The 26,902-nt window shown below is 38.9% G+C and overlaps 2 protein-coding genes and 1 long non-coding RNA gene across 3 annotated transcripts; 2 read left to right on the forward strand and 1 right to left on the reverse strand.

Annotated features, from left to right (window-relative positions):
- Positions 1-2,598: 2,598 nt before the first annotated feature.
- LOC133712011 (uncharacterized) lies at positions 2,599-4,092 on the reverse strand. Its single transcript, XR_009847107.1, has 2 exons — positions 3,562-4,092; positions 2,599-2,945 (listed from the first exon to the last, which is right to left on the reverse strand). It is a non-coding gene; the product is annotated as an uncharacterized LOC133712011 (long non-coding RNA).
- A 13,745-nt stretch (positions 4,093-17,837) lies between these two features.
- Positions 17,838-20,132, forward strand: LOC133709382 (5'-deoxynucleotidase hdd1). Its single transcript, XM_062135105.1, has 8 exons — positions 17,838-18,285; positions 18,367-18,488; positions 18,575-18,612; positions 19,119-19,229; positions 19,322-19,401; positions 19,492-19,528; positions 19,604-19,645; positions 19,737-20,132. Exons 1-8 carry the CDS (start codon positions 18,001-18,003, stop codon positions 19,820-19,822), a joined length of 801 nt encoding a protein of 266 aa, XP_061991089.1. The 5' UTR covers positions 17,838-18,000; the 3' UTR covers positions 19,823-20,132.
- Positions 20,133-22,133: 2,001 nt separating this feature from the next.
- Positions 22,134-26,787, forward strand: LOC133708944 (proline-rich receptor-like protein kinase PERK9). Its single transcript, XM_062134536.1, has 9 exons — positions 22,134-22,400; positions 22,628-23,983; positions 24,532-24,942; positions 25,023-25,109; positions 25,323-25,393; positions 25,479-25,555; positions 25,702-25,849; positions 26,113-26,274; positions 26,362-26,787. Exons 2-9 carry the CDS (start codon positions 22,858-22,860, stop codon positions 26,548-26,550), a joined length of 2,271 nt encoding a protein of 756 aa, XP_061990520.1. The 5' UTR covers positions 22,134-22,400; positions 22,628-22,857; the 3' UTR covers positions 26,551-26,787.
- The last annotated feature ends 115 nt before the right edge of the window (positions 26,788-26,902 follow it).

Raw genomic sequence — 26,902 nt, forward strand, 5'->3', positions numbered from 1 at the left:
CCGTCTGGTGTTTGATGTGAGGCGGCAGGTTAGGGTTTGGAAGTTTTTTGAGTTTTCGCCAGAGGTGGTGCCGAAGTTGGCATTTATCTATGAAAAGGTGAAAGGGTTCTGTCAGAGCTGTGGCCTCTTTATACATGGGGAGGCAGGGTGTGATGGTCTCTTAATGAAAGAGAAGGATGAACTTCTTGCGTAGATGCAGACTGCGATTGCTGGGCTGTCGTTTTCGGATAGCCAAGGTCCAGCTAGGGTGGAGGAGAGTGTGAAGCAAGTCGAGTCGGAAATGCTGCAATTGATGGTGCCGGATCAGTCCGGAAGTGTGGTACAGAATCTTGTGGAGAATTCTGTGCTGGCGGTGGAGCAGTCAGTGGTGGGTGATGGGAAGCATAATGCCATCCTGTTTGAGGGCTTGAATTTATCAGCTTTCCTTGAGCGTTCGAAAGCTCAGATGGACACACCTACCGATCCTGTGAATGGTGGTACTATGCCTTCATTGCCTGTTTTCAAATCTGCTAGGATGGAGGGAGGTGTGAACACGCTGGTTATGGAGCTGGGCCCTAGATCGGTGTTGGGAATCAAGAGGAAGCCGGTGGATATGCTGGCACGGGAAGAGGTTTGTGTCTTCCTCTGAACCTTTGCTTCAGGTGGATGATGGTATCCAGCTTGTTCTGCAACATAAGCATGGTAAGTTGGTGATTTCGCCAAGAAAGAAGAAGCTAAGGAGGCCCAAGGGTAGTAAGAATAGGCCTAAGTGTGCTCGGGTTCTTGAGAAGGACTTGAAGGGTAAGAAGGCTAAGAAGTGGAAACTTCGTGATAGCGACAAGGACTCCCATGTTTCGGTTAAGGTGGAGATAGGTGGAGATGTTAATGCGGATCACATAGTGGAGGTACCAAAAGAGTGTAGAGCTGTAGGGGAGGTTGATACATCCTCTTCCTCCACTAATAATGCTTAGATTTTCTAAGGTCGTAAAGTCTAGGTGCTCGGTTGTTATATTTATTTAAACTGCTTCTGAGTTTTCTAGGCTTTGTTAGAATAAAGGTGCGTATCTGTCTTTAAAAGGTGGGTGTACCTGGAAGTGCGGGGTTCTATTTTTACTAGAATAAGTCTGTTGTATGTCCTAAAGGACGGTTATTTCTGTTGGCCCCTCTAGGGTGTGTCGTTTCTGGTACTGCTTGTTGAACTTTCACTACAAAAAAGAATTAAAATTGCCACGGCGCAACGCCGTCGCGGAAAGCCAATTGGCCGTCGCAAAAGACCAATGGCGACGGCTAAGCGACGGCAATTTTGCCGATGTCGTTGGTGGCGTCGCCATTGATATTTGCGACGGCAAATTGCCGTCGCAAAATGTGAATTATTAATTTTAAAAAAAAATCTAGCATACAAAATTTGCATGCTAGAATTTTTTAAAATTTTTATTTTAGGGAAGAAAGTGATACAAAGGAAAAGTTCCATCAAATTACTTTTTAACATCAATTTTATATATCTTCACCAATGTTCAAATACATAAATTTACAAAATTAAATTACATATAGTTAATGTACTGGAAAACTGGTAATCAGAACACTTCATTTCCTCCATCTTCACTAGATTCTGAAGATGACATCAAACCCTGCGTTGGATATAATCACATTAAATTCAAACCAACTAACTTTCGCATTCTATAAACATTATCACTGTCACTATAAACATTGACACATTAACCTTTGCAAAAATAACTTAGAAGCTTCTACCTTGTCTTGGTCTACATGGGAATGCCAAAGAAATTTATATATAGTAACGAACCTACTGAAAGTGTAAGAGTTCTTAGTTGAAGGCTATTAAGAGAAAAAGTAGCACAACATTGTTTTATCTGTGAGTGAGTGTAGAGATATAAATTGAACAGAAATACCAAAAAGGAGAAGGGAAGAGTTTAATAGACCAGCACGTACCATCATCATCATCATCATCATCATCATACAGTCCACACTCCACCTATACCCATCATCGGCTTCTGATTGCATCAAAGTTGATGTTATATGCATCCATAAACATAAAATCTAAAGGCTATACACTAATAAGGAATCCAACTCAGAATGAGTAATGATAATTATCAAGAATGAAGTAAAAATAGAGCTCTCGAAATCAAACTACCTCTAAAGGAGAATCCGCAGATGCAGGCTTAACGTCTGTTACAAAACACCCCATTATCAAGCCATCAAGCAAAACAAACATAATTAACTCTCTATAGATATTTTTGTTCATACCTATCATTTTTTGACTTGATCACCAAGCATTCAACACATATACTTGCACTGTTGCACAGTCCTATCTCTTAATAGAATGTAATAGCAGAGTATGTGATAAAAGTGAAAATCTACTATCATAGAAATTGTTCAAATACAAAGTTCATTAGATACAAACAGCCAAAAACACAAATATACTCAAAACTGTCATGCTTCAGCAGACAAAAAGTGAAAACTGAAGCAAATATAACTATGGTAAAGTGAAACTGTAGGAAATATAAATGCAAACGGACCCATGAGAGAATTTAATGGCAGAGAATATTTAAATGCCAATGAACCATAAGCAAATGTAATTTCAAAATGCTGGGACAACTGATGGAAATGTTGAAACATAAAGTTCAATTATAGAGAAGTTGAAATACAGATCATGCTTGTGAACGGAACAAAAATCCAAAGCAAATGGAACTGCCTGAAATATTCAGGATCATTCGGTACATGAACTGAACAATAAGGAAGAAAGAAATGTTCAAACAAGATTCCACTTGCGGCATTCATAAAGAACATAGCAACGGACACTTTCAGGTGGGATTTCATCTTCGTCCTAGTCTTTAAGAGCCTTCATGATCCTCTCAGTAATTGCTATAACCAAAGAAAGCTCCATTTGCTACTGGACAGTAATGATGAAGCAATTGATGACATGAGGAAGATGGAGAAGTGTGTGATGACTGCAAGCAAATGAGTTTCACCTTTCAATTCTATGAACATTTTACCATAGCTCTCAATTATGTGAGCCAAGTACTTCATTTAGTTTGCATTTGCAGATAATCGAAACAAAACGCATCATTCAATTTAAAGAGTCATTTTCACAAACACATGGAGGGCAACATCATCTCTCGAAAACCCATTTCATTAAGATCTCAAAAATCAAACAAGATATACAACCAGAGCTACTTCATCATTCTTCAAAACCAGATTTCTCAATCTAAATAAGCAAAAAACCAAATCTACATCTAATTATAGATGCCAAAGCAGAGTGGATCAATATCAGCAGAGTGGATCAATAACTTGAAACCAGAACGTCACTTTCCAAACTTGAAACCAACCAATAACACATAACTCCCAGATTTGAATGAAGGAAAAAAAAAGCCAAATCAACCAATAACTTGAAACCAACAGTAGGACTCAAGTCCTCAACCATCAAACATTAGTAGAAACTAGAAAGTTACTGAAACAAGTGACTAAACACACAATCCAAAAGCCCAGTGCTTTGAAACTGAAACTGGGTTTTTCAATTTTGACTGATTGCATTGAAATCCAAGCTTGAAAAAGAAGCATACTTACAGCTGGGGAGGTCTCGACGAAGGCAGTGGAAGAAGCTCGAACAGTGATTTGGGTTTTGGGTTTGGGGAGGTCTCGCTCAATGCTTCTCTGGGTTTTGGGTTTGGAGGCTGCTCGAAGAAAAGAGAGATGGAGGCTGCTCTTGGTTGCCGAGAGAGAGGAAAATAAGAACGGTTGATTAAGCGGCATGAGAGAGAATTAGAACTCCAAAGATGCCGACCAAGAATCCTAAACTGAAACCCATCTTAGCTCTGGTCTCCAGCCAGCTAGAGCTCCCCTGAAACGGACTCACCGACGTTGTTTACGATATGCGACCCAATTGACTCTTTTGCAGGTGAGGGATCTAGATCTGAACGATACCCCCAAAAGATTTCCCCAATCTGGTTTGCCGATAAGGAAGAGCTTAGACAGAAGCATTGGCGGAAGATGGGATTTGCGATGACGGAGAGAGAGGGAGAACAAGAGAGACGAAGAGATCGGCCTCCGTTTTGAGAGAGGTTTTTTTTTTTTTTTCTTTTTGAGCAGAGGGCGACTGTCGTGGTTTTCATACTACGGGAAGAATTGAAGAAACGCGACGCAAACTCTTAGTATTTTACTACGCAAACTCTTGCCGAAGTAAACCATTGGGTTTGCCACGCCCAGTGGCGACGGCAGTTGTTACCGTCGCAAATATTTTGCACAATCGCGACCCCTCAGTTTTTGCCGTCGCAAAACAGGAGGCATTGGCGACGGCAATTGAAGGCCGACGCAAATTGGTGAAGCTAACACAATTCTTTTTTGTAGTGTTTAATATATTGGATGACCTATTTCGATTAAAAAAAAAAGTGGGTTGATTGCTACTTTAAATGAACCAAATGATAAGAAATTTTTCTATATCTTTCTTTTGGGTTCATAGACCTTATATCACATAGGTAATTAAGTTATTTGATTCTTACGATCGATAGTATTTGTTGTTGTGATTAAGAGGGAGAACAATGCTCATGGTTTTTTTTTTTTTTTTTTTTACACTTTTCATTGTGGTGCACTGAATGTATTCAAGGAAATGTCATTAAGAATTTGGTTCATATAATTGTTTGCATTACTTGCATACCTAATATAGAGGTTTGTTTGACTATACCATACTTATTACAGACATACTAACTTGGGTAAAATACCCATATGTATTAGCTAGGCGTGACTTTTGGTTGTGGCACTGAATGTATTCAATGAAATGTCATTAAGAATTTGGTTCATATAATTGTTCGCATTACTTGCATACCTAATATAGAGGTTTGTTTGACTATACCATACTTATTACAGACATACTAACTTGGGTAAAAATGTAAAATACCCAAATGTATTAGGCGTAACTTTTCATTGCGGTGCACTGAATGTATTCAATGAAATGTCATTAAGAATTTGGTTCATATAATTGTTTGCATTACTTGCATACCTAATATAGAGGTTTGTTCGACTATGCCATACTTGTTACAGACATACTAACTTGGGTAAAATACCTGACTTTCAGGTGACAATTGAAGAAGAAAAAAAAGGTAGTAGGCGTGACTTTCAAGTTCAAAATAGTTAATGCCTACTGGCTTTTTATTTTTTTATTTTTTATTTTTATGCTATGAGTTTCATTGGTTACCTATTCCAAATGTATGGTATTTAGTGATGTTCATCGCTACGAGGTAGGTTGTTTTATAGTATAGTTAGATATCTCATTCCTATGTGATTTATTAGTTACCTATTCTAGAGCTTTGTTATTTAATGTCGTGGTTATTTTTGAAATAAGTAGTAATCGATTCATATAAATAACTCAGGCCAGAATGGAACAATACAGATCCCCTAGTGGGGTAATTCACGTACCATTACATTTAAAATTCCGCTCCTTTATTCAGTTTTCTAGCATAACTAAATCTATTCGAAACAACAAGATAATAAAGTATAAAAGTTTCTGTTGCCAATGCGCTCAATTGCGGTGCACCAGAAAACTATCAATACCTAGATGTAGGGAACAAACCTTCATTCTGTAGGCAAGACACCCTAAGACATAGTACATAGGCTAAGTACAAAAGACTTAAATCTCCAAGATCCCAAATACGAAATCAGAAGTGTATAGACACTAAAGTAGCCCACATTGTAGCAGTAGAAACCAAGCCAAAGATAGCCCAAGTTGAAAGGAGGGTCAAACTCCAACAATTGATTGTTGTTGCCTAAGCCCATCCAATAGGGCCCAAGCCCAGCACAGTCCAAGCCCTAGTTTCGACACCTAGCCTGGGCACCCAAATTTGGATTCCGGCTGAGACGACGCCGTTTGACATCCTACTCCTTTAGATGCACCGTCGCCTCTCTTGACCACCGACGTCCACCGCTGCACTTCCATCAATTGCGTCATCCACGGTGACTGCCCCATCAAGCCTTGCGGGACCTGCACACCCTTTGCGGTGGAAATCCAGAAACCATTTCGAACCGTCGCCGTCCAAGCCGCTGTCACATCTAACGATCTACTTCAACCCCAGTCCAACACCGGTTTTCAACGTCAAAGTTGCAGTCACGCCCGTCGTAACGTCAGCAGCTTTAAGTCGTGCTTTGCTTAGCCTGATTCAACCCCAATCAATTGAAAAATCCCTCTCTACAATCTCACATCGGAAAGCATCAAGGCTCCCCCATGATTTTCCATACCGGCTGCCAGTACCCGTAAGTCTGAGATTCTCGTCGTTGGTGCGAGGAAGATTGACTAACAGGTCGTCGAAGTGAGTCGACGTTGGATGAGCTCGAGAAGACATCGAGAGATAGTGAGAGAGGGGTTGTTTGGTGTTGGCGTCGACTGCCTCTGATTGAATTCCCAACCAAGGCCGCTAGGGTTTGAGAGAAGCCGGAAGAGATTCCGCTTCATTGTTTTTACCACTTTCGATCTTTTTTTAATGTCATGGTTATAAGGTAGTAATTAAGCGACTAAGCGTGACTTCCAAGTTCTAAAAATTCAATGCCTACTAGCTTTCTATTTTATTTTATTTATGCTATGAGTTTCATTGGTTACTTATTTCAAAAGTATGATATTTAGTGATGTCTATGAGGCAGGTTGTTTTATGTTATGAGTTTTTTTTTATACCACTTCAGGAGGTATATGAGTTTAGATACCTCATTAGTTACCTACTCTAGAGCTTTGTTATTTAATGTCATTAGTATAAGTTATGTTTAATGTCATGGCTGTAAGGCAGTAGGCGTGACTTCCAAGTTCTAAAATTCTAATGCCTATTGGCTTTCTATTTTATTTATTATGAATTTCATTAGTTACTTTTTCCAAAGGGCAAAGGCATGATATTTAGTGATGTTCATGCATGAGGTAGGTTGTTTTATGCTATGATTTTTTTTTCAATACCATGTCAAGAGATATATAGTTTCAGATACCTCATTAATTACATATTCTAGAGCTTTGTTATTTAATGCCATAGCTATAAGGTGTACTTAATGTTATTAAATGTCATGGCTATAAGGTAATAGGCAGTGGCGGAGGCATGAATGTATATAAAGGGGGCAAAAAAAATTCTTTCCTTTCTGCCTTTCCTCTACCCGGTAGAGCAACTTCGGGCCGGTTTTGAATATGCAGAGTACAAGGACCGGCCTAAACTCGAACAGAGACAATACAGTCCGGTTTCTCAGGGCTTTCGGTTCCTGGCAGTAGCATCAAGGCTGAAAATAGTACCATTGTGCAATCTGCAGTAGCAGCAAGGCTATATCTGCAACAAATAATGAAACAAATCAATTTTCTCCACTTGGTCGGCTCCGTTAGAAACGTGGCTAATGTGGAGGAGATCAAGACGCGTTAGGGGAAGAAGGCGTTGTGCACTGAGGAACTGAGGGAGTGCCGAACTAAGGGAAGAGGAAGAAGATGAAGCAAGAAAAGAAAAAAGAAAAAACTGAAGAAGAATGAGATAAAGAGGAGACTGAGAGTTGAGAAAGATTGATAAAAAATAAAAAAACAGAGAGAGTAAGAAGGTCAATCTCTAATTTTTGGAGGAGGAGCAAAGTTGGGGTTGACTGGCTGAGGAAGAAGAAGAAGAAGAACCGAAGAAGAGAGAATGAGAGGAATCGTGTTGGAGGAATAATGCAATATTGCCACTTGCAGGAGTACCCATATTATTAATATAGTATTAATATATGATCAGTGAGGCATGGGGGCACTGAATCAAAAGAAATAGGGGCAAAAAGAAGATTAGTGAACAAAATATATGATTTTACTGGGGGCCACTGCCTCCACTCGTCCTTCATTGGTTCCCGCCACTGGTAATAGGCGTGATTTTCAAGTTCTAAAACTTTAATCTTTTTACGCTATAAGTTTTTTTTTTTTTTTTTTTTAAATAATGGTAATTCCATTGATAATAGCGCATGCCAAGAAGGCCATTACATACTCACCCGCTGACACATAATAATGGTCAGAACAAGGATTCGTGGAGGAGCCATAGTGGCACATAGGATAGACCAACTATATTTGAACTTATCGCTCACTTAAAAGTGAGCCCATAAGCTATGGAAAAAACATAGCGAATAGACAAGCCAAACTACACTCGTTAGGTTCCTAATACAAGGATATTTATTGTAATTAGACAAAAAGCTAAAAACATAAGTTTGGGCCAAGAGCCTAAACCCTAGGCAAAATTTAGAAGCTAATGGACTAAGGTAGAACCTCAGCCCAATAACTAAGCCCAATAGGGTAGTCACCAAGGAGATCTCCAGGCCCAGCAGCCCGATTCGGGCCCAGTCCGCCGTCTTCTTCATCACCTTCATCGTACGTCACCTTCTGGCAGAGATCCCCAATCTGAGTTCCCCGACCTCACGGCCCAACGCCATAGATCGAACCCATGGCGGCGCCGTCGGTGCAAGATCCAAACCGCCACAATCTGCATCACCCGTCCCCCAAGCCACACCGCCGTGACCTGCATCACTACAGACCAAACTATCCCCGATCCCAGCCTTGCAAACCACACCGCCATCGATCAAGATCCATTACGCCGGCGATCCAAGAAACCCATCAGCAGGGATCGAATACCGGCCCGGACAGCATGACCACCACCGTCTCCACCATCCCAGTCGAAAAACTGACAAAACCAGAGAGAATCCCCCCAACGGTGTCCCATGGGTAGTAGTTCTCCCGTCCGGCAGCAAACCCCATGACGGCGGGAGGCCTGAGCCCAGGCCCGACATCCGGGCGCTGCTAGACGAGAAGAAATTTACAACCTGAAGGCCTTAGGGTTTAGGTGAGAGAGTAATCCTCTGGAATTTCCAAATATATGATATGTAATAATGTTCATGGCTATGAGGTAGATTGTTTTTTGCTATGAGTTTTTTCGGATACAACGTGAAGACGTATGTAGTTTTAGATACCTCATTTCTATGTGATTTATTAGTTACCAATTTTAGAGGTATGTAGTTTTAATTGTCATGGTTACAAGGTATTTACATGCAGGTATACTGTTAGGCTACAAAACCATGCATATATCTAATTTTGGTTTTCCAAATAGTTGTCATACTCTCTCTTTAATATTTAGTGTTTTCTTAACTTTGTCCGATGAATGTCTTGATTTGCTTGGCGCATAGAAATATTTTATTCTCATATAAACATGCTTTATTTGCAATTTGCATCACCTAATTAAGAATTTGATTGGTAAATGATATGATCTTGAATGTACCTGAGAACATGGTATACTCTAATCGATGAAATAAGGTATGCCTTCCACAAGCGCTTTGAGAAGGTCTACCTATTATCTTCAATATAAATCGTCATTTGGAAGAATATTAGCAATTGATTTAGCTACTAAGGATTTTACTGATAAAATTTGTACTAGTTGCATACTTGAAATAGAAGTTTGTTTGAATATGTCATACTTTTAGTCTACTTATGGTTGAGATGTTGCGATGCATTGTAGTAGATATTTCATTCCATTATAAACATATGATTATCTAGGGGAAACCGAAGTACCGAAGCCGATCCGATACCGTCCCGAATTCAGCCGATACGGTGCGATTTCCTTTCCTAGTTTTTTATTGTTCGGTAGAATACCGAACCGTATCGTCAGATACGGGACAAGATCGGTATGCATGTTTTCCTCCCAAATTCATCCCGTAACAGCCCGAAAGCTAGCTTCTGTTGTGGTTTTAAATGCATGTCATGCTTTTATTGGATAATTTTCTATTTATATTGGGTAATTCACTAATTCTAATGTAGTAGTGGTCCTGACATACACACCAAACCTTATCTTCTCCCATCTCTCTCTCTCTGTAGATTTCAAAGAAATTGAAGAAACGGTGTCTAAGATTTTGAAGAAAAGCCCCAATCGATCTCAATCTCTTCCTCATCATAAGATTCAAACATAACATACCTTACTATGAGAAGAACTCATCACATTAAGAAAAACAAATCTAGAGAAAACTAAAACAATGACAAACCCTAGTAAAATAGAATGACAAAAACAAAAAAAACAAAAAAAAAAAAATATATATATATATCTTAGCAAAGTTTTTGAAAAAGGAACACGATTAAGAATAGAATCAAGGGAAAATGTCCATTTACCCAAATTTGAGCTACACTAACTCCATTTACCCAAACATCTTATAAGATTGCCCACTTATCCAACAAATTATATATTTTTTGCCGTAACACCCAATTAAGTTTCTTTTTATTATTTTTTATTTATTTTTAGAACCATTTTGCCCTCTCTCCCTTTGTCACTTAGAGAGAGACTTCGCAGGACTCCGACGCCGGTCGCCGGACCCTGGTCACCGACCGCCGGAATTCGGCAACCGGTGACCGGAGTCCCGCGTCCGGTTTTATTGCCCCTTAATACTACCCAATAAACTTTTTATTGCCCCCCAATAAAAATTTATTGGGGGTAATAAAAGTCTCCGATGACCTCTTTGCGAACTTCCGGCAACCTCCGGACCGGTGATCGGTGTTTGGCGTCCGGTTTTATTGCCCCCTAATAAACTTTCTGTTGCCCCCAATAATACCCAATAAACATTTTATTGCCCCCCCCCCCCCAATAAATTTGGTAACAAAAGTCTACGGCGACCTCTTTGGGAACCTCCGGCCGGTGACTGGAGTCCCGCGACCGGCAACCGGAATCCTGCAACTGGTGACAGGAATCCGGCAACTGGTGACGGGAATCTGGCGAAGTCTCCAATGACTTTTTAATTATTTAAAGGGCAAACTTGTCCTTTTACATTTAAATTGGGTAAGTGGGCACACAAATCTTTTAGTGCAGTAAATAGGCATTTGTTAGGCCCAAATTGGATAAATGGTCAAGAGCCCTAGAATTAATGCCACACCAGCCCTTTATTAAACAAAAAAAAAAGGATAGAATTAATTGTGGATCGATCTTGGGCTTATTGTGAGTTAATTTGTTTTGAATCCACTTGGTGTTTAGGTTATTATGTTTTATTTCTTTATTTGTGGGACGTCATCATCTTTTACGAAAAGGTGATGGGTTTGGTTTCTTTTTTTTTTTAAGAATTGCCTAAGTTTGTTTTCCTCTTCGGAGTTTCTATGTTTTTTTGTTTTGGGCTTAATTTTCTAAAAGGTGGTATATTAGGAGCGTACTTTTAGTATGATCGTGTGAGGGCTGTGCTAGTTTAGTGTTCTCTAGGTAATGATTTTCTGAAGGTCCTTTGGGCAAGTCATTATTGTACTGTTTGCTGAATTACATAATGGATAATTTTTTCTATTCAAAAATTGTAATAAATTGGAAATAAAAGAATCAGTTATCATCTCATATTAAGTTTCACTATCCCAAGGGTAAATCAGGCATATAGGAAAAACCAAAAAATATTAATTATATTTTTTTTGAATCGAAGGAGGTCAACCATTTATTGAAATTGAAAAATTACAACGAAACGATGCCAAAAGACATCAAGAAGGGAACAAAACAGTACGAAAAGAAAATTACATATGAAATATAAAAACTTAATAATGCAAGAGCAGCAACGTCAAGACGCAGCGCTAATTTTACACTACGGATTGCAGCCGTGTAGTGAATTGAGTAGTCAGTGGTTTGACTACCCATCGAACTCCAACGCACAAATTGACAAAAACCAACTTGGCGCCGGAATGAAGGCACTCTCCCACCTAAAGATCGAAGCCGGTCAAGGGTGTCAGAACATGGCCATGTTGGCAAGCGATCTTTCACAAACAGATACCATAGACATGGGTCTCGAAACCAATACCAGTAATGCACAAGAGTCCCAAACCAATCTAGCAGCTGATATACAACCCACCAAAGATAGTGGGCCATAGACCAAACCCAATCTCCACCCGGATCCCAGATCCGAACCCGTTTGCCAATACCACCCGGATCCCAGATCCGAATCAGGATCCTTCTGCAAAGCCGCCGGCTTGACCCCTGATTGCCAGCCCACCACCATCGCCGGCTCGATCCCTGATCACCAGCCCACCATCGACGTGAAGAATTTGAAGAAAGAGTATGAACCAACCTGCATAAACAAGACCAAAGACCAAAATCACCATGATCCCATATTCCCCCAACAGTCGAGCTCGAAGAGAATACCCAGCCGTCGTCACCATCAGCCAGAACACCACCGCGGACGACCTCCGAAGACCGTGATTGGCCTTGCACTCCTTCAAGGCCAGAACTCAGAGCCTCCGTCCCAGAGTCTCCATAAGCAGATGTTTTGCAGAAGGCAGGAAGAATAGCAAGAGACGGACCAAAGCCCGTGAATGACTCCATTGAAGTGGAGTAGATACAGGGAAGGACGATCTCAACGGAGACGCCGCCACCCCATGCCAAACCCTAGCAGAGCTAGGTCAGAGAGTACTTGTTACCTTCTTTTCTACGAACAAAAGAGTTCATTGCCTTTCATTGAATTAATTATATAGTAAGACTCTGCAAGAAAGGTTTTCTTAAGTGAATTGGGTGTCATTTAATAAGAAAATATTTTTTTTTTTCTTTTTCATTTTTCGCTCTAAGCCTAGAATTTAAAAAAACACATGTATCATGTATGAAAGTACAATACTGCTCACCTATGGAACAAATGAATCTCAACCATATGCGTTAAATTTAAAAGCTGAAAGGCTGAAATTATAACAATTTAAAAATGTGCACTTATTTCAGCAGTCAAATACACTTATCCTTATAAGTTTGTCCCCTATGTAGTATGACTCTATGACACTAACGAAAGTAAATATAGTCTGTGTTTGTTTTCTTTTTGATGCAAAACAATAGTATTGAAATTGTGAAATTTAGTCTTATTTAGTATAATGCTCATGAATATTGAAGTTATAGAGACGTAAGCCATTAGATCAGAATAATATATGGAACTCTACATTTTTTTTTTAGAAGAGAAGAAATTTCATTAATCTAAGATATTACAACGACAGGGATGACTGCGTAAAATCCCACCGACTCCAACTAGAGAAGAGGACCTACTCATGCCCCAAATGTAGAACCAGCGGTTACAGATACCATGAGCCGATGTGGAACTCTACATTTAATCTATACAAAATTGAGAAAATATATAAAGGTATGCGGAATTTAGTTATGGGAGATACAAGAAATTGACATGTCCAATTATTGTATACCACTAAAAAAGAAATATTATTTTGTGTGATTGTAATTACATTAGCTAGAATGTTAACCTTTAATTAAGACTGGGCACGGTGCGGTTCAGCCTGATTTGAAGCCCAAACCACAATTAAACTGCTTCTTGCGGTTGAGTCATATTTCAAACCGCAACCGCATTTAAAATGACTAAGCCGATTATTTCAGTTGCACCGGATTGGTACTACTACTAGCTTTGATGCCACGAGAGGGAAGACAACAATCAGTGGCGGACTCAGGATTTTATCTATACCGGGGCGTAATGAAAAAAAAAAACACCTAATAGAAATAATTAGTAGTTAAGCACCATATTTAAACTTTAAATATTAATAACATTTCAATTGATAAGTCTATATGTAAAAAAAAAAAAAATCTCATTTTATTGAGAGAAAAAACAATTATAGATTATATATTTAAATTTAATTGATTATGAGTATTGTATTGAATACTTTAACATGGGTTAGTGGGCTGAATCTCTATTTTAATTTTTAACCAAGAGATTGGGCTGTGGGGGCTTAAAAGTTAATAATTGGGCAAGATTTTGTGACGCACACAAGTTAATTATATATTAATTGCACTAGGAGGAAAGACTCAGTACGGCACATGCCCCCAGTCGGCATATACCGGGTCCGCCAGTGACAACAATCAATTTTAGACAGATATCTGTCAACTAATATAAGCCAATCAACCCGCACATAACTAGTTAATTTCAGGTTCTCTGGTCTAGTTCAACATGTAATAAATTGATGCATGCATTAACAATAATGCATATCCATGCCTGTACGTGAATTGTGATTTCCATGCTAAAAACATTTTCTGACTCTGAGGAAATGACCAAGTGACATGCACGAAAACAAAATTTGCAGTCCACAAGTTAATATATTTCATCGTTCATTTAACAAATAAAACAAAAAACAAAACCAAATCGAACAAAGTCGAAGTTAAAGGCCAATTTCTTGTTTTCCACGTACCTCATTCATGGGAATGCCTATTGGCTGGTAGTTGTAAGGGGGCTTGATTTCTTGTTATCCTTGGACCTTGGTTCTCATTGTAGCTGGCTTTATACTTTATTTATTTATGGGTGCAGTCTGAGGTTGTGAATCTCCCAAATGGCGCCATCGTGTTATGTAATTTGCTAATCGAAATTGTAGAAGTTAATCTTGTGGAATAATTGAAGTGCTCTAAAGTAGTGAAGTTGAACCTCTAAAATTATTAGATCAGTATAGTATTATTATTATGTATAGTACACCACAAAACAACTTATTTAAAGCTCATTCACTCAATCCAGAAACAAATTGGGACGTTATTCCAATTCGTGTATTTGGATCCTCACTACTTCAGAGCCCTGTAGACCAAAAATGTAATTTATTTCTAACATTACGCACTAAGTCCGCATGGGCTAAAATGTAATTTTGTCATAGATGAATGCACGGACTCCAACAAACTTCCTTACGCGAAGAGCCAACTACTCCTCCAAACTAAAAAGACGAACAAAAAAAAAATCGTCTAGCTTATCATTCCTTTGACGTTGCTATCCTTGAAAATCAATGACCTTTTTATCAAAATTCCTGATCATCTACATGTTACCAAAACCCCAGAATGAAGCTATTGTATCCATAAAAGCCTTCAGATTCTCCGTACGCTTCGCCATAACGAACATAGCCCGACAGCAAAATGGTAAACAGACACCGCTGGTGGCGCCCATTGGACCAAAGGAGGTCCTTCCTTCCTCTATGATAGCAAGAGTCGCAGCCAAACGAGCCGAAACCTCATCAACCATGGTGAAAACCTAAAACATGTATGGAGTCAACGCCTTAAAAAAAAAAAAAAAAAAAAACAACTATATATAGATCTAACTAGAGCGTTAAAGACAAATAATGACTTTTATTTTTTTATTTTTAAAATCTATTCTCAAGGTCTTCATATCTACCTGAATCGGTTGAATTCATACAAGAATACTAAGAATGAATTGATCAAGTAGCTATAGAAATGAGTGCAAGAATAGATATCTATGACGAAGTTTTTATATTTGTTAGAGGTTGGAATAAATGTCTATCATAATAGCACTGCCAACAATGTAGAGCCGACTTGAAAGATTTGGTGAAAGTTTCAAGTTCTCTCAACCCTTGCAATGGAGATCTAGCTTCATCTAATACCTTCACAATAGCACTGCCAACAATAACGCCATCAGCCCCCTCCGCCACCTGCTTCACATGTTCAGGCTTCGACAACCCGAAACCAACCGCCACTGCCTTGTTTGTCGCCTCTTTAATCTCCCTCAAAAGACTTGGAACTTATTCGTTCACACGCTCACGAGCTCCAGTTGTTGAGAATATATACATCCTACATGAGAAAAATGGGACCTTGCCTATGAGTTTTTAAGGGTTTGGATCACTCCATCCATTGTCAATTGGTTTTGGATGTGAACCCCATATTACTTTATCATGGTATCAGAGCGGGTTACCCACGTGTGCATGCCTCACGGCCACATGAGCTCCACGTCACCCAAAGTTGTTCCACGTGTATGGCTTGAAAATTCGCCACACGTGCGGGGGCATGTTGAGAATATATACATCCCACATGAGAAAAATGGGACATTGCCTATGAGTTTATAAAAGTTTGGGTCACTCCATCCATTGCCAATTGATTTTGGATGTGAACCCCAGATTACTTTATCACCAGTAACCCCAGATTACTTTGTAATGAGTTGGAAAAAGCCGGGAGTGGACGTTAGAGTAATAAGAAGAGCCACATGCATATGTTCCGACGGTGAAAAACTGATAACATATATGTCGATCAGTTTATTCTCTAGTATATATTGTGTGATCTGTGGGTCAATTGAGACTCTCTAGTACTTATGATCGAGCCATATCTACCTCATATGGATTTATCACGAACAGATGAATTGAGCGGAGATGAGTTTGGTTCAAGTACCGACTGTACCGTTCTAGAATAGATCTCTCCTTGCCCAAGTTTCGGTGTGGTAGCAGGCAAGTGTAAATTTTGATTGATATTGAACAATAATGCATATCCATGCCTGGGAATTGTGATTTCCATGCGAAACACGTTATGTGTCTAAGAGCATCTTTAGCATACTCTCTATTGTGGCTCCTTAGCTGTTTTGGAGAGCATGTTTAGTTTTTTATATATTTTAGCAGCTGCACCAGACTCCTAAGTGACTATCTATTATACCTTTTAGCTATCTCGCTCCTAAATATAGAGAGCGGGATGAGGCTCTCTATAATTTAAAACATTCATTTTAAGTTATTTTATGTAATTTATAAATACATTTAAACTATTTAATATTCATTTAAAAAATAATATAAATTCAAAACTAGCTAAAATATAGAGCATTGATGCAGACGTAATTCTAAAGTGGCTAGGTAAAATGACTTTTTAGCTACTTTAACTAAAATTTGACTCAAAAATGGCTAGCATTGTTAAAGATGCTCTAAGAGGATATGACCAAGTTAAATGCACGGAAGCAAAATTTGCAGTCCCGTTCACTTAACAAAACCAAATCGAACAAAGTCTTGTTTTCCACGTTACGTAGACCACGTACCTCATTCATGGGAATGGCCATTGGCGTTGTAAGGGGGCTTGATTTTCTTGTTATCCTTGGACCTTGGTTCTCATTGTAGCTTGGCTTTGGACTTTGTTTATTTGTGGGTAGGTTTTGTGAATGTCCCAAATGGCGCCATCGTATCATGTAATTCGCTAATTAAAATTGTAGAAGTTAATTTTGTGAAATAGTTGAAGTGCTTTAGAGTAGTGAAATTGAGTCTCTAAAATTGTTAGATCAGTATATTATTACTATGTAGGGTACACTGCAAAATAATTTATCTAAAACCCATAAATAAGTTCGGATGTTATTTTAGTTTGTGGAAAACACTTGCTTCTGAACCAATATGTATATATATATTTTTTTTGAGAAATATGAATTGCATTAAAAAGCAATCTAGATAGTTACATCAGAAATAAGTACACGGGAGAGCCATTGTGGTCCCTCATTAACCCAAACTTGAAATGCATGAAACAAAAGCGCATTTTTTGCTAAAGTATGCGTTGCCTGATTACATTTCTTAGGGCTATATGTACAAATAACTGAAGAGAAAAAGCGGAAAAGATTTTGCACTTCTTCAACCAAAGCACCTTCAATCGACCAATTTATATCTGCTGCAATCAAATCATTAATTACTCCCAAAGCATCCATTTCCAAAATGATTTGTGTCGATTGAAAACCTGCTTGGATAATAGTCTGAAAGCCCAAGACTGCTGCATATAGTTCAGTAGCTTTGACAGAAAAACCACCCTTCATTCAAAAATTTTCTTATTTACATACAGTCAACAATTTAAATCCATAATTTAACCGTTCAAAAGTTAAAATCAACATTTAAAGATCATATCTGCAAAAATTCATTGTAAACAAAAATCATTTACTCATTCAATTAAATCAAAGAAATGAACAACTATGGTGAAAGTTAACAGTATCATTAAAACCGTCCATTGATTTAATGTAATCGAATGAGTAAACGACTTTTATTTATAATAAATTTTTAGAGAGATAAATAATTGTTGTAACCTCTAAATAGTAGATTTAGATTGCTAACAATATATGAATAAGACAGAATTTGAATCCTCACCTACAGATTAATTCGGATGCAAATATTTAGATCCTCACTGCTCCGAAATCCCTATACAACTTTTGCAACGTTACGCACTAGGTCCCCATAAAATAGAATGCACAGACTCCGACGAACTTCCTCGCGCGAAGAGCCAACGACTTCTCCAAACTAAAAAGACGAACCAAAAAAAAAAAAAAAAAAATTCTTCCTCTTCTCTGCAAATTATGGCGGTTAATTCACCGACTAGTCGCTGCGCCGCTCAGCTCAGCCGCTCCCTCGCTCCTCGCTCACCTCTCCCTTTCTCCAACCGGACCTTCACCCGACCCGGATTCCGCCCCGACCCGCCGACCCCCAGGCTCGTCTCCGTCCGTTGCCAGACGCCGTCTCCGGACGCTTTCCGATCCAAGCGGCCGGTCGGTCTCGGCGAGCCCGAAGCTCCGATCGGGTCCTCGGGTTCTTCGTCCACCTCCTCCGCCATTGATTTTCTCACGTTGTGCCACTCTCTCAAGGTAAAATGCTGTAAAAATTCAAAATTGAAGAAATTTAGGGTTTTGTGTAAAGATTGAAACTTTGTGTGGTGATGTGAGTAGACTACGAAAAGGAAAGGGTGGGTGAATCATGGAATAAAGGGCGAGTCGATTGCTGACCACATGTACCGCATGGCTTTGATGTCTTTGATTGCTGGTGATATTCCTGGTTTGAATAGAGAAAGGTTCGACCTTTTATATGATTCTTCACTTTTCTTCTGATTGTTTGGATTATTCCTTCTTATTGTTGCTTACATGCTTCTTCTAACAGGTGTATTAAGATTGCAATTGTGCATGACATTGCAGAAGGTATCTTTTGCCTCCTTGATCTTTCACGATGTTTTGAATTTCTAATGGTCTATTTGGAAGAATGTGGTTCAAGGGGAGTCTGTATGTTTAGTTGAGACAGAGTATAAAGATCAGATTTTCGATGCCTTCTTAAGTTTGCGATGATGATGATGATTATTATTCGCTTTCTATGGAATGTGAAGAATCTGTACTTCAGCAGTGTAGGAAAATGAATAAAAGAAGTGGTGTTTGGATTACTGGTTTCAAATCAAGTGTCTAGCCGCAGCTCAAGGGTCTTTGTTCGAATGGTGATTTACTAATGTAACTTTTACACGTCCATTGAGTTTTTTCCTATATTAGTTCGGGATAGGGATCGGTAGTAAAGATGTTAATAATTCTAATTATGTTGTTACTTTTTTCAAAATCGTCATTGCATGTCTATCTGTCTTCATGCATACCTACTTCTATTTATATAGGCACATATTGCTGGGGTATTGATTTTTGGTTGGTGTTTGGACTGTTATTAGCTATCGTTGGAGATATAACACCATCTGATGGTGTGCCTAAAAAGGAAAAGAGCAGAATGGAGGAAGCAGCTTTGAATGAAATGTGCGTGGTTCTTGGTGGAGGGATGAGAGGTGATCACTAATTCTTATTTTCATGGAATTCTTTGATTAGGTAAAGCTAGCTAGTTTTCGCAGTACATTAACTGCTATGTTCTTATCTGCAGCTGAAGAGATCAAAGAACTTTGGGCAGAGTACGAAAACAATTCTTCTATAGAGGCTAATCTTGTGAAGGATTTTGACAAAGTATGTATATCTTGACTAGTGTGCTTTTGTGTACATGCTGCATGCTTCCACTATTTTTTCTTTTAACATGGTTAATGCAACTGTGTCCAGGTTGAAATGATTCTGCAAGCATTGGAGTATGAAATGGGTAAGTGTTCAATCCTTTCGCTAAACTATCTTTGGTTCTGATCTTTCTCTTCTGATATTCTGAATCCTGTAACAGAACATGGAAAAGTGCTGGATGAGTTTTTCATTTCTACAGCAGGTAGGCTTAACTCTTTTGATGTTAACTGGAGTAGAAAGTGTTTCTGATTCCTCCTAGATGTACTTCTTAACTATCATTTCTTTTCTTTCAGGAAAATTTCAGACTGATCTAGGAAAGAGTTGGGCAGCTGAGATCATTTCTAGAAGAAATACACGGCTGGGAAAAAGCCAGAACTGATTCCTCTTTGCAGTCAAAGCCACTCTTTTTCGAAAACACCCTACTGTGCATGTTCCTAGTACTTCAGGGAAACCACACCAGCTAAGCAACAAATCTGATACATGACATCTGTGGAGATCTAAACGCTAAAAGAGCAATGAAAATGTCAGATAGGTGAAGACTGCTAACTGAATTGAACATGAAGTAGGGAAACCCTCTTTCTACTTCAAGCTAATCGAGTATTTCATATTTTTGAATTTCCAAGTAGTCACTTTCTCTGAATACATCAGTTAGAGCTCTGCTGAAAAATTGAACTTCTCTTTACCACAAACTTGCTTAAATTTGAATGGAAGGATCAAGCTTCACACATGAAACTGTAAGGTGTTATCGTGCTTAGTAGGCCCGTTTCTGCAACTCTGGGCTGAGCACACCTAAAAAGCCTAATAAGGTTTGGTAACTGGGTTTGGTGAGGTCAGTCTCAAAGTGTTCCCAACCCAACTCAATGACACGGTTCACATGGTGTGATGTGACATGGTCACAATCAGGAATAGACTATGTGAGCCTCGTACATTCCTGCCAAGTATGACGAGCTTGAGTGGGAACGCTGCGATCTTTCACGTTCAGGTTTCACTTGTGTTCACTCTTGTCTGTTTCTGCCGCATTGGGTGCAAACGTATACTTCAAATCTCTGGTTGCTTTTACTTTTCTTGGCATTCTAGATAGATATGCATCCCACCCACATATTTTTGTTGGGAAATATTCTCTCATCATGTGGTGATTTTCTAACATTGATAATGTCAAGTCCTGTTTAAATCCAAAATCCAAAATCCAAATAAACGCATAACGTCAAAATCTGTGACAAGAATTTATTCCACTATGCATATTAATCAAAGATAAGAAGGGATGAAGATAGATTAAGCAGCAATACCACTCCAATTTTAACTTTATACCATCCACAACCATAGAATAAAAATTAAATAAAAAGTTTATACCATTCGCAATCATAGGAAAAAGATTGAACATAAATTTTATGGCAGAGAATAGACCATCATATATTTTTAAGAGAATTCTACGGCGATTACATAATAATAGCTTCAAAGACAAGTAGCTACAGCAATGACCATCCATTTTCTCGACCGACTTGTGATTGCAAGGAGCTCTTTTCTGTAAAGTCGGAACTAAACACAAAGGAAGCTCTTTTTATCGTCGGTTGAAACTGGACATGAATTTGCATTGGACATCTGAGCTAACCCAAACCATAACTTGGACCCAGGCTGCATTACACCTCCTTAATTGTTTCTTTACGTTCTCTTCTAGACCCATTGCCAATTGATGCCAATAGTGTGGCAAGGAATCCCTAGTAGCTCTGGTTCTTTTCTCTAACACAATTAGGCTCAACCATCTTTAGTTCTTTACCTAAACAAAAAGCAGAGTAATTATTCTCTCTCACCATCCGAAGCAGCAACCGGTGGAGGAGCTTATGCCTCACGGGCACAAAAACTGCAAAAAGATGCAAGAATAATTAGCACATGACCTACCACCACCTTAAGCTTTTGCCATTTCAGCAAGACAAGACCCACTTCTTTGTCTGCAGGCTTCTAAATTAATTAATCACTCTTGTTTACACAATACTGTGTGCTAATTAAGCATCTCAATCTAAACAAATATTTACTCTCTGTTAACTAGATTTCTCACTCTCTTCCCTTGTATGCATGAACTATGATTCTTAAAAAAATAAAAGATTGTGTGATATCTGCAGTTGTCTTTCTACATTCTTATTAAGAAATAAAGGATCTTCATATATCGATCAAAATTCTAGATACGTATATTAAAAAGGGTTCGAGAAAATCTAATTAAAATAACAAGTTGTAGGCATTATAAAATGCAGTCAAACTCAGGGCTCCATATAGAAAATGCCAAAAAGTACGCGCAACTTACAGCAATGTTCTACTGGTTTATGATATCAAATTGTGATTAAGGACAAAACAAGCATTTAGGGGAGGTGGGAATTTTTATTAATTTAATCATACTAAATGGAACAATAATGATATTGTCATTCATGAAATATAATATATAGAAAGAAAAAAAATAATTATCATAATGTATAAGCTCATAAACCTAATTATAGTATTATTACATATTTATGAAAAGTGGAAAAGGTCCAAACTTGCGGAGATTTAAGATTTAATGTGAGCGCTGACCAATATGAACACTTGTCTACACTAACATTGCGTTTACGTTGCGTAGTACCGAATGGGATGTTTTGAAAAAGCTTAAAATATGAGGATGTAGGTAGACATTATGATTTTGGTTCTTTCTTTGGAAAATTATGATGATAATGATTTTCTATTAAAAACCAAAAGAAATATCAAAACATTTAGTTATTATCATTATACACTTATATTCTTTGAGGTCGTTTTCACATAGCTCCAGAGTTTCTGACCCCACAATCCGTGTCTCTGTGTTGAGTTGAGCTGCTTCAGTTTAGAGACAGTTTTCGAAGAATCAAGATTTGATGCAATTTTGGGAGGACAATAAGCTCACGTGTGGTTTTGGTAATCATTGAAGAACAAGTAAGCGAGTTGGTGAAGAGAAAAAGGTTAGGCCTTTTGGGATTTTAAGCATTTGGGTTTCGTTTTGCCACATTTTGATGGTTTGAATAGCTTCATTTGGTCACTGAAGATTTAGACTTTTAACTGTTGAACACATTAGAGAGAGATCATTGATTGATTTTGTAGAAGTATTTTTTTCACTTTGGTTAGATTAGTGACGTAGAGTTGTTATCTGTGATATGCTGATTTGGGTTTTTGATGTAAACGAGTTCAGGGATGGAGGGTTTGGTTGGTGAAGTTTGGTGATGGGGAATTTGAGTATTTAAGGTTTGGGACTGTTGGGATTTGATAAAGGCTTGAATTTGGTAACTGGGGTTTGCTCAAAATTTTGTCTTTTGTATGGGAACTGTGGATTTGGTGAGAAAGATTGAGAATTGGATGATGGCTTGAAGATTGTAGAATAGAAGCTTTAGGATTTGTATGTCTGGATTTGGTTCGAAATAGATGGCAACCACATCGCCATCTCCGAACTCATCTCCTTCAGCTGTGCCACCAGCTTCTAGTACTAGTTCCACACCACCACCACAGCCCAATGTGGAATCACCAGATTCCTCAAACACTACAACTCAATCTCCACAGCCTGATGTTCCATCAGCTCCTCCTCCAACTGCATCATCACCCCCTTCCGTACCTACACCATCACCTCCAATGAATCAACAATCTGATCCGCCAGCCTCACCGCCACCGCCTTCTTCATCCAATGTGCCTCCACCATCTTCAAATTCTCCCCCACCATCATCTGACCCACCAAAGAGTTCACCTTCCCCAACACCACCAACGTCTGATCCACCTGCAAGTTCACCTCCCCCACCGCAGCCAGTCAGCTCACCTCCCTCACCACAGCCAGTGAGTTCACCTCCACCACCAACTTCAAGTCCACCTAAGACTTCACCTCCACCTCCATCATCAACGCCGCCCAAAAGTTCACCTCCGCCACCATCAGAGCCACCTGAGAAATCTCCTCCACCTCCACCAGCAAATCCCCCTGAAACATCACCACCGCCTCCACCAACATCAAAGCCCCCTGAAACGTCACCACCAACATCAAAGCCACCTGAGAACTCACCACCACCTCCAGAATCTGAGCCACCCAAAAGTTCACCTCCACCACCAGCATCAACTCCTCCTAAAAGTTCACCTCCTCCACAGGCATCAGAGCCTCCAAGCAGTTCACCCCCACCTTCAAGCCCCAACCCTCCCCCTCCACCCGGTTCTCAACCAACCCCTGCAGCCCCACCTCCGAAGTCATCAGCTCCACCACCCACAATACGACTCTCACCACCTCCACCCTCAGATGATGCTCCACCACCAACTACTCAAATTCCAAGCCCGCCATCAAATATTCCAAGTTCAAACAATTCCAATCCTAATGTACCACCAAGTTCAAATGCCACAAGTAATAGGGGTCTTAGCACTGGAGGTGCGGTGGCAATTAGTGTAGTGGCTGGGATAATAGTGCTTAGCTTCATTGCATTCGCTGTATGGTGCATGAGGAGGAAGCAAAAGAAAAAGGTTTCTGGATTTGGAGGTTATGTTATGCCATCGCCGATGGTATCTTCTCCCCAATCAGGTAAATTATGGCATGTTACTTTATTATGTTATTTTACTTCCCCTCTCTGCTTTCTCAGTATTCATAGCATGTCACACACATAACGATAAACACTTCAAGTATGACTTGTATGAGTATTTGTATTTGTTACTTTGAGTTTCCTTCTTATACATGCTTATATTCATCTGGTATAGGTTTATAGCCATTCAGTGTGCGATGAATTTACATTTATCTTGTGAATGTGGATATACTATCCATATAACAATAATGTCTTACGATTCTTACCTTTTTAACTGATCTGTATGGTGCAATGATGTAAAAGTTAAATATATTTGTGTACGATTTGTTGTTCGTTTGGACCTTTTCTGTTTGATATTAAAAACTAAAACAACTTCAATATATTTATCACGTATTTATGTACATTCATGAAATGAGGATATGGTTAAATTGATCAGGCCATATAAACTTGGTGTATGGTGGTTAGCATGCCTTCAGACAATGTAATATTAAATATTTTGAAAATTGAGGCCATTCAAATGAACTAATAAGGCTGTGTAACTTGTTCCCAGATTCATCATCATTCTTGAAGGCACATTCTTCAGCTCCCCTTATAGGAAGTGGTTCTGGCAGTGATTTCGTGAATTCTCCTGCAGAACCGGCAGGAGGCAATTCAAGACCTTGGTTTACTTATGACGAACTAGTTAAGGCTACAAATGGCTTTTCATCTCAGAATCTTTTGGGGGAAGGTGGATTTGGCTCTGTATATAAGGGAATCCTGCCAGATGATAGAGAGGTGGCAGTAAAACAATTGAAAATAGGTGGGAGTCAGGGTGAGAGAGAATTCAAAGCTGAAGTTGAGATCATTAGTCGCGTTCACCACCGCCATTTGGTTTCTTTGGTGGGCTATTGCATTTCTGAGAACCAAAGGCTGCTTGTCTATGAATATGTCTCTAATGATACCCTCTATTTCCATCTTCATGGTAAATGTATACCCGAGCTTTGAAGAATCAGTTAATGGTAATGGTTGATGTTCTCATGTTTTTGTACTTGCAATTTGCAGGAGAAGGTAGGCCAGTTCTTGACTGGGCAACACGTGTTAAAGTTGCTGCTGGTGCAGCTCGTGGAATCGCCTATCTTCATGAAGACTGTAATTTTCTACCCTTAGTATCTAGTCTCATAACTGAGTCTGGACTTCATTTCCATAGAAAATGAAAGTTACCTGTTGATATAGTTTTTGGTAACAAATGTTAATTACTATCCATTAGGTTCTATTCGATAATATCTTACATGCAATAGGTTGTCGGGTTACATGTTTATCTGCAAAGTTTTGGTTAACTAACTTTGTTTCACATAATATCAGGCCATCCTCGCATTATTCACAGGGATATAAAGTCATCAAACATTCTATTAGATAACAACTTTGAAGCTCGGGTATGCATAATTTCTCTAAGAGTTCATTTCAATACTCTATTTCAGGTAGCCAGTAGATCACCGTTTCCCCCTTTTTACTATACAGGTTTCAGATTTTGGACTTGCCAAATTGTGTCTGGATGCAAATACACATATAAGTACACGTGTCATGGGAACTTTTGGGTATGTGAGCCTAGTATTGTTTGTACATGCTTACTATCTATGTTTGACCTAATCTTCAGGAATTTTGTTTAACTTATATTGTTACCACGAATAGTCAAATACCATACTTTTGTGCCAGATATAAATTTACTCCGCTTGATTTTCAGATATGTGGCCCCTGAGTATGCTTCAAGTGGCAAACTGACTGAGAAATCTGATGTGTACTCGTTTGGAGTTGTTCTTCTGGAGTTGATTACTGGACGGAAGGCTGTGGATGCATCCCAACCGTTGGGAGATGAGAGTCTAGTTGAATGGGTAAACTTAATGATCAATCTTGTTATATCTTCTATTTGCTACCGATTGTTGCATGTTCCCACTATCAATCTTGCTTTTACTTGTTCTTAGACAGGAAATTGATATTTCATATCTAATATTTTTGAAGTCTAAATTTAATAAATCATATCTTCATAGCCAAGATTGAAGTTTTGTTATTGGATCTGGTCCATATCAAGTGCAACTTATCTGTCAAATATTTTAGGCCCAGCTTTCCTGATAATAGGATCCATTTTACTTTCCAGGCTCGACCCTTATTGGGTTATGCTCTTGATAATGAGGAGTTTGAAGGTTTGGTTGATCCAAGGCTTGAGAAGAACTATGTTGAAAGTGAAGTATTCAGACTGATTGAGATTGCTGCTGCTTGTGTGCGACACTCATCTGCTAAGAGACCACGAATGGGACAGGTAATAAAAGCTCATACTTCTCTCTTATGTAGCTTATTCATTCCAGTAGGGTGAAATCATCTTTCTTAGCATTCTTACACTTGTCAGGTTGTTAGAGCTTTCGATAGTATGGCCACCTCCGATTTAACCAATGGAATGAGAGTAGGGGAAAGTGAGACATTCAACTCGGCTCAACAATCAGCTGAAATTAGATTGTTTCGGAGAATGGCATTTGGTAGTCAAAATTACAGTACAGATTTTTTTAGCGAAGGTAGCGGGAATGGTAACCTGGTATAGTAAATATTAGGAGAGATAAGGATTTGCTCAGCAGAGACCCTGATTTGTCTGCAACTGGAACTGCCTGCATCAGATGTAGAGACTGAAACCACATCCTTGTTCATGTAAAGGCTCATTTTTGCTTCTACCTGTCTTATAGTAGTTTCTGCATTGCTATTTTTTGCCCTTGTAATTATCTAGCCATGTATGACCTTTGCCGTTGGTGCTATAAAAGTAATAAATCAATTTTGTTAGCTATGGATGCTTTTCTGGGTGTTACAGATTGATGGGTATGTGAATCTACTCTTAACTTTGATGCAATGTGAATCTAGATTTGCCAATATTTTAACTAATTTGCAAGTCTTCTCAGAAA

Source organism: Rosa rugosa, chromosome 5 (assembly GCF_958449725.1).
Source record: "Rosa rugosa chromosome 5, drRosRugo1.1, whole genome shotgun sequence".
NCBI lineage: Eukaryota > Viridiplantae > Streptophyta > Magnoliopsida > Rosales > Rosaceae > Rosa > Rosa rugosa.

Coding starts and splice junctions, on each gene's coding strand:
- LOC133709382 (XM_062135105.1), top strand. CDS start 18,001: ATGGCGGTTAATTCACCGACTAGTCGCTGCGCCGCTCAGCTCAGCCGC. Junction 18,489..18,574: donor CCTGGTTTGAATAGAGAAAG/GTTCGACCTTTT, acceptor TTCTTCTAACAG/GTGTATTAAGATTGCAATTG. Junction 19,230..19,321: donor TCTTGGTGGAGGGATGAGAG/GTGATCACTAAT, acceptor TCTTATCTGCAG/CTGAAGAGATCAAAGAACTT.
- LOC133708944 (XM_062134536.1), top strand. CDS start 22,858: ATGGCAACCACATCGCCATCTCCGAACTCATCTCCTTCAGCTGTGCCA. Junction 25,556..25,701: donor CGTGTCATGGGAACTTTTGG/GTATGTGAGCCT, acceptor CTTGATTTTCAG/ATATGTGGCCCCTGAGTATG. Junction 25,850..26,112: donor ATGAGAGTCTAGTTGAATGG/GTAAACTTAATG, acceptor TTTACTTTCCAG/GCTCGACCCTTATTGGGTTA.